This window comes from Hippoglossus hippoglossus, chromosome 5 (genome assembly GCF_009819705.1).
Source record: "Hippoglossus hippoglossus isolate fHipHip1 chromosome 5, fHipHip1.pri, whole genome shotgun sequence".
NCBI lineage: Eukaryota > Metazoa > Chordata > Actinopteri > Pleuronectiformes > Pleuronectidae > Hippoglossus > Hippoglossus hippoglossus.
The window spans coordinates 19,900,133-19,907,568 of NC_047155.1; the positions used below are offsets into that span (position 1 = coordinate 19,900,133).

Genomic DNA, 7,436 nt, shown 5'->3' on the forward strand with positions numbered 1-7,436 from the left:
TAATTTGGAAACAGTTTCCCTTTTACTTACAGTAATTCAGAACAAAGATGTTTTCAGGTTTATATAAAAAATAAATCATTGTTGTTGTTTTTCTTTAAACAGAGCTCCAAAGAACATTAAGTGTCAACAAACTTATCTCAGACTACGGTTCATTTAATCGCAGCAGTGGTGACACAATCCTGACTCCAGACACTAAGACATGTTCACACCCGTACGGGTAGAGTGTAGCACAATATTCACTTTCATTACATTCCACATTTACAGCACTATCACACAACAAGAATCTAAAAACTAGGTCAAGTAAAACAGTAGTTCCAGCTGGGACAATGAGAGGTGTGGGCTGAAACCAGAGATCTCCACCTCCCCCTTACTACCTCTGCCAAGGAGGCTATGATTCCATCAGCATGTGTTTGTTAGTTACCAGGATTACAGAAAAACTACTGAACCAATGGGCTGGGGCATGACCCAAGGAAGAATCCATTACGGAGAAGATCTGAATGGATCCAGGACATTTTTTTTCTCTTTCTTTAGCATGCGAGATAGGGCGTTAGCCTTGGCGGGTATGAGGTATGCATTCTCCGAGCACTTTTCTAGTTTGCCCTCTGTGTCCCCACCTGTTTGTGTCTCAGTTGAATCAGTCTAGACCTCGAGTCACTACATAAATATGCAGGAGGATATATGGAGCAGCACATTAATGTTCACGCCTCGATTTACCAACCCGATTGTGCGAAATGTAATCTACCTCAGAATTATAAGAAGCATATGTTGGTTGGAAGATATTGGTCGTCTCCTTTGCTTTGGTCTCACATCAAAAACACAGGAGCGCCCTTAGTGTTCCAGCAAAGAAAACCAACCTTATGGGTTTCAGAGGAGGAATTCATGGTTGGAGAGTCCACAAGGTTATTTGAGGGATTTCTTTTCATGAGCTGACCACAGGATCCTGGAAATAGATGGAAAAATAGACTGGAATTAGATGATTGTGATTGTTTTCAGAAGTCGGTGGAGTGGCCGAAAAAATTTTTTTCAATAAAAATGAAATGAAATGGTACAAGAAAGAGATTCCAAGATTTTTATGGGAGTAAAATTTTATGTAAGTGTAATTACTTTTTCCTTTTTATTATACAATACATATAAATGTGCATTTTATGAATGTAATTTTATAACTTTTTTCTCACTCTTTTTTTGCTGGACCTATATAAATTGTGTGTCACGCAATTGAAAAATTCCATGTTTAATCATTTAATCTATTAAATCTGTCATCTGTCAATCACAGAAATTGACTGCCTGTTTTCCACAGCACTGTGTTCTTCCTGTCATGAAGTTATTTTTCTCTGAAGGCTGCCAGTCCGTCTCAGTCTCAGTCTGTACTTTCAGAGCTCACATCACTAGAGACATTCCTGCTCAGGCACATGGGAAGAAAACCTGCTTTGACGGAGCATGTTATCGTGGAAACTCTGCTACACTCAGAGGACTGTTTTTTTACTGGCCTCAAGTGTCTAATCTTCTTTTGACATAGCTAACAGCTTGTTTCCTTTGCTGTTTGATTCTAGGAAACAACATCTGTCTTTGGACGCAGTTATTTTAACTAAACAGTCAGGCAGGCGAGGATGCTGGAGCTTCACTCGGGAAGAGGGAACTGCTTGTGTTTCTATGAAGTTACTGTGAAATGCAAATATCAAAAGTTGGGTTAGGGTCGTGGTGAATAAGCCAACCTGTTTTTTTTCATAGTAAGTGTAGTCACAAGTTCAACAGAGTGAAAATATTCATTGTCTCTGTTGGGTTTGTTTCCTTGTAGGGATCGGGCCGGTCCACATGAATGAGGTGGAGTGCTCTGGGTTTGAAAAGTCACTGACTGAGTGCCACTTTAACCGTGAGTCTTTGGGCTGCAGCCACGAGGAAGACGCAGCCGTCAAGTGTAACGTTCCTGCCATGGGTTTCAAGAACAGAGTGAGTAACTGAGTATGGCATGTATAACAGCTTTTGATTGTGTTGCACTGCAAGACACATCTGTCCGTCTCTGTCCTCAGCTTCGGATAAACGGGGGCCGTAACCCCTATGAGGGTCGTGTGGAGGTCCTGGCAGAGAAGAACGGCTCGCTGGTGTGGGGCACAGTGTGCAGTGACAGCTGGGGGACCATGGAGGCCATGGTGGTCTGCAGGCAGCTGGGCTTGGGCTTTGCCAGCCACGCTTTCCAGGTAAGATCTCTGGAGCAAATGTTTATTATAATATGATATATATATATATATATATGTTGTTTTCATTCATAAAATTGTCCCTTAATGTCCTTTCTGGTGAATATCAAGTTTTTAAACAAGGTAAAATATCTCACTTGTCAAACAGCCAGGGTTTGTGATGTCACAAACCTAAGTAACCAATCCTGTCATCTTGTGGTTGAGGCTCAGTAGATGGAAAAGGCTCCTCAACTGCAGGTGAGCTGTGAAGGTGGGAAGACAGGATGAGGGACATGGCAGTATTATCATATGAATAGATTTTTTGCATAATAGATCACAGTCACGAAATGAGGAAGGAAGGTGTGGAGTCACATTTAAGTCAGGAGGAGAATTATTTTAATGACAAACATTTTGAATGTCCTTCGATGAACAAAGAAGAGTTTTAGGGGATGTAATAAACTGCAGGAGTTGGACTTTGAAACAATATACTGTGTGTGTGTGTGTGTGTGTGTGTGTGTGTGTGTGTGTGTGTGAGTGTGTGTGTGTGTGTGTGTTGTATTGGCCACTGGGACTAACCTGCCATTGAGAAACTCCAGCTGAATTATAACAGCAGGACAGGATCCAAGATAAACAGGGGAGTTCTTCTAGGGAGAGACAAGTTAGCTTGTAGTGATAAACATTGTAAACTGATGATGATCATTATTCATGCTTCACAAAACAATCCATTTAATAGCAGCAATAGCAGTTCAGCATTGAGGGTTTCCACTATGGGTCCTTACCCTGTTTGGCGTAGTGTTTTGTTGACTGTCACACACATTGTTGAGTTGTTGTAAAGTAATATTAAACTGATCGCTTTTTTCGCTTGTAGCTAAAGAAATGAGTCTGTGTTATTAGTTTTAAAAGCACTATAAAACATCAAAAGACATTATGAATATTACTTAATGTTTAATATGAATGAGAGTAAATGAGTCTGACAGCACCACACATTTTATTGTGTGTGTGTTTCCATGTCAGTGGGTGACATTCACACTCACTCGGACCAGCTTTAAATTTATTGAACCCAGAGGGCAAAACAAAGATGCGCCTGCTTAGAAACGTTGAAAACACGCTGTCAGCACGGAAAGCAGGTCAGGCACGTTAAACCCATGACAACTCCTCAGCAGGAGCGATGGGAAAAGCCTTGGCTTCTCGTTTGAAGTTTTGTGGACCCTCCAACAGTAAAATCGGTGGCATGACTTTGCTGCGTCACAGTCCTGCCATGTTTAGGTTTCCCTCCTGGTTTTTAAAGGAGACCCCAAGGGCTCCCTTTTTAATCATAAGGTTGGTAAAGGTAAAGACCCCCTTCAGATCTTTATATCTTTTTTTCTATTTTAAACCAGTGTGGCATTTACGCTTTCAGACTTTATAAGCCTGGAAAGTATGTGTGAATCCTGGGGACGTGCGCTAATAACAGCAGAGGGTTTTATAATGTGCGTGGACTGGCTCTGGAGGAGGATGTTTATCTCACTAAGCTGTGTTTGGGACTATTACGTGTGATGCACTTCTAATGGTAAACACGTCATCATGTGTTTGTGCTCAGTGCCGGAGGATGCACCCCCCAGTCAAGTGTTACCAGCACTGATCCAGGATCTGATATAAAATGTTGTGTTGTGATTACAAGTAGTTATTTCACTTGATTAAAGAGTAATTCTGTGCCAAGTCAAATAATCAGGTAAAGGTATCATAATTACAAGTCTCTCTGTTACTACATACACTAAGCTGCCATTACATAAGAGTTCTCATGTTAACGGCAGGTTGAGGAGTGATAAATGTCTACTCTTTGTTATCACAGCGGAGCAGGGAACCCGTCTCCTAGGAAACTCTTTCCTGTCTGACTTTTAAATGCTTCTGCAGGCAAATCCCACCACCAGATGGAACAAATGACACAGAGCTCAAACTATACTGCTGCACGTCTGTCCGTCTCCTCAGCACACCCGCGAGCACCCCCACATCCATATCCCTCAGTTTCTCTCTCATGACTCCACTTCCTCGGTAGATAATGGAAAGAAGGATTATCTTTCACGGTTTCCCTGTGGTTTGCAAAACGCTGTAAAAAGGCTGAGTCAGGAGAGTGAGGATGAGAGAGCGCCCCATGCTGTGTGTGTGTGTGTGTTTGATATACCCTCTGATTAGATCCGCCTTGTGGGACGAATGGGATGACGACGTGTCCGCAAATTAAATACCAAAGGAAAATTAACATCATGTTTTGGTTCTAAACCATCCCACACAGATCTTTGTTTCCAAAACTCTTTAAGCACCATGATTTTCATTCTGCTTATTTCCAGCTGAGTTGAGCATAAATAGATGAAATAATGTAACCAGGATTTAACTGAGATTAAAAGTCGTTTGACGTGATGGAAAATTTCCTTATTCGCTTTTTTCCCCAGAAGTTAGATGATATCACTATCGCATCTGTACACTTAATTTAAAGCTGCAGCCAGCAGGCCGTTAACATAGCTTAGCATAAAGACTGGAAACAGGGGGAAACTGCTAGCATCGCTCTGTCTGAAGGTAACAAAATACCTCTGATGTAATTCGTTACTACAGCAGAGGCACAAAGCCAAGTAACACCTCAGCTTTTGTACAAATCAAGCGATTGCAACAAATAAACAAATGTTACATTTTAATAATGGAGCTTTAGAGCCAGTTTCTAGTATTTGTGTTGAGCTAAAATAACCAGCGGCTGGCTTCAGCTTTATACCATAGCTTATTCTTTTAAGTCACAATTAGTACCCGAAGTATTCTGAATTTCTTCTCATTCAGCTGACTTCTCGACTTCTCTCATCTCTGTGCTTCTCATTACTCAGGAAACATGGTACTGGCAAGGAGACTCCTCAGCTGACGCCGTGGTGATGAGCGGAGTGAGGTGTTCAGGTACCGAGTTGACTCTGGACCAGTGTCTGCACCATGGGAAACACGTCCTCTGTCCCAAAGGAGGCGGACGCTTCGCTGCTGGGGTCTCATGTACTCAGTGTAAGAAACCGTAGAACACCAATATTTAACACATTTAGAATATTGCAAAGTTTAAGAGAGGTGCATTTTATGGGGGAATATGTGTGGAGTAACGTGTATTGTCACAGTTGGATATAAATGTTTTTTGTTGCTCTCTCCGTCCAGCGGCTCCAGACCTGGTCCTCAATGCTCAGGTTGTAGAGCAGACCACCTACCTGGAGGACAGGCCCATGTACGCGCTGCAGTGTGCCCAGGAGGAGAACTGTCTTTCCACCAGCGCAGACAAAGCTGACTCCACCTCCTACCGCCGCCTTCTCCGCTTCTCCTCCCAGATCCACAACAACGGCCTGTCAGACTTCAGGCCGCGGTCGGCGCACCATTCCTGGATTTGGCATGAATGTCACAGGTTAGAGCCGCACACTTAATAGTTCACTGCTGCACTTCACACTTAATTTCACACATAATAAAGCAAATGCAGTTTCATTATATGAAAAACATTGATTATAAAATCTTCAATGCAGATAAACCAGGTAGGATGAACACAAAGTTTTCAACCTTCACTCTACAGATATATACTGTTTATAAAAAGCTCTGCACACAACGTCCAGCACACAAACAATAAAAAAGTGACAGTATATTGTAGAACTGTGAGGACGACTCACCAAAGAGAAGGAATAATCCTGCAGTAGCTCCGGAGCGTTAACACAGGACACAAGACAAGAGCCCCCTGTACTCCTGCTGATTAGAGTGGAACATGTGTAATCATGTGTAACTGTCAGGTTAGTAGTTGTGTACAGAGGATGTTTAAAAAAGTATCTTTTCTTTGCCTTTGTCCTTCCTAGACATTACCATAGTATGGAAGTTTTCACCCACTATGACCTGCTGAGTCTGAATGGCACCAAAGTGGCAGAGGGACACAAAGCCAGCTTCTGTCTGGAGGACACGTATTGTGACGAAGGTAAACACAGACACCTTCCTTTCCTTTTGATCTACATTACATAGCTGTTGCTTTGTGTTGAATGACTTTTGGTTTAATGAGATTTTCTTCAGAATATTAAAGTAGTAGTAAAAGCTCAAATTCTACTATTGAATATGGATGATTTTACAAATAATGAACACTGTTGTTGAATGAAGGATTTGATTAAAACTTCCTGAACAGGTCTAAATACAAACATTTACACTCACAGGTATCCAGAAAAGGTACGAATGTGCAAACTTTGGAGCACAAGGAATCACAGTTGGATGCTGGGATACATACAGACATGACATCGACTGCCAGTGGGTTGACATCACAGACGTGAAGCCTGGCGACTACATCTTCCAGGTTCGTCTGTTAGCATCTGCTGCTGGAAAGATCCTCTCATCCTCAGCCAGCGTGGTCTCATAGACCAAACAAAACACTTTCCATGTCTCTGCATCTGCTTTTGTTTGGCATTCAGGCAATGAAACTCTTATTCAGACTTAAAACAAGTCAGCAGGGGTTGTTGAAGGACACTGCAGCTGCTGCAAAAACTGAATTTACCAACTCAACAAAGTTGTCACTCAAACTCTGACCTCCTGCACTAGAAAATCAACTTTCTGAAGCAGCTGCAACAAGTTCACGTTTTGGGACATTCAGTTTGCGAGATCATCCTGACACCCTCTCAGTCTTAACTTGTATTGTTTGGTCATCAATAACACTTAATAATAATAATGCAATAGGGTCCTCGCACCGTCAGTGCTTGGGCTCTAATTCCTTTTTAAAAGTGTATAAATCTGTAATAGCGAAACATCTTGCTGTCATGTTTAACATGACCTGTTTTCTCCTCTGCCAGGTTGTGATTAACCCCAACTATGAGGTCGCAGAATCAGATTACACCAACAACATAATGAAGTGCCGCTCTCGGTACGACGGACAAAGGATATGGATGTACAACTGTCGTATAGGTGAGAACTTTGATCTTACAAGAATCACTATCTCCTCTGTGTTTGGGTCAATAGGATATTAGCTCCAACCGTTAAACATCAGGACCGACTGCTGCTGGCCTCATCAATAAGGCCCGCGACCACATTGCAATATAACAGTACACAATTATACTGCGCTAACTTTAAATTGAACATATCCAACGTTCATATTGCACTTATCTTTTTTCTACTCTATAAAATCTTTTTATACTGTTCCTTACTTTTGCTAATGCACAACATACCTTACTTGACAAAACATACTTGACTGCACAGGATTTGAAACCAGATATTACATGTGATGATGTTTCTATATAAAATTGGCTTAAAGTC

General features: G+C 41.7%; 1 protein-coding gene across 2 annotated transcripts in view; it reads left to right on the forward strand.

The window, feature by feature from the left end:
• LOC117761178 (lysyl oxidase homolog 2A-like) overlaps positions 1 to 7,436 on the forward strand; it is a 38,892-nt gene that overhangs the window by 19,416 nt on the left and 12,040 nt on the right. For both annotated transcript variants that reach the window (XR_004613799.1, XM_034584857.1), the window contains exons 7-13: positions 1,796 to 1,947; positions 2,028 to 2,195; positions 5,018 to 5,183; positions 5,328 to 5,568; positions 6,005 to 6,120; positions 6,350 to 6,486; positions 6,977 to 7,088. Coding sequence is in view for 1 of the 2 variants with exons in the window: in XM_034584857.1 (XP_034440748.1) it covers positions 1,796 to 1,947; positions 2,028 to 2,195; positions 5,018 to 5,183; positions 5,328 to 5,568; positions 6,005 to 6,120; positions 6,350 to 6,486; positions 6,977 to 7,088 (1,092 nt within the window). In the remaining variant the exon portion in view is untranslated. The remainder of the gene's footprint in view (positions 1 to 1,795; positions 1,948 to 2,027; positions 2,196 to 5,017; positions 5,184 to 5,327; positions 5,569 to 6,004; positions 6,121 to 6,349; positions 6,487 to 6,976; positions 7,089 to 7,436) is intronic.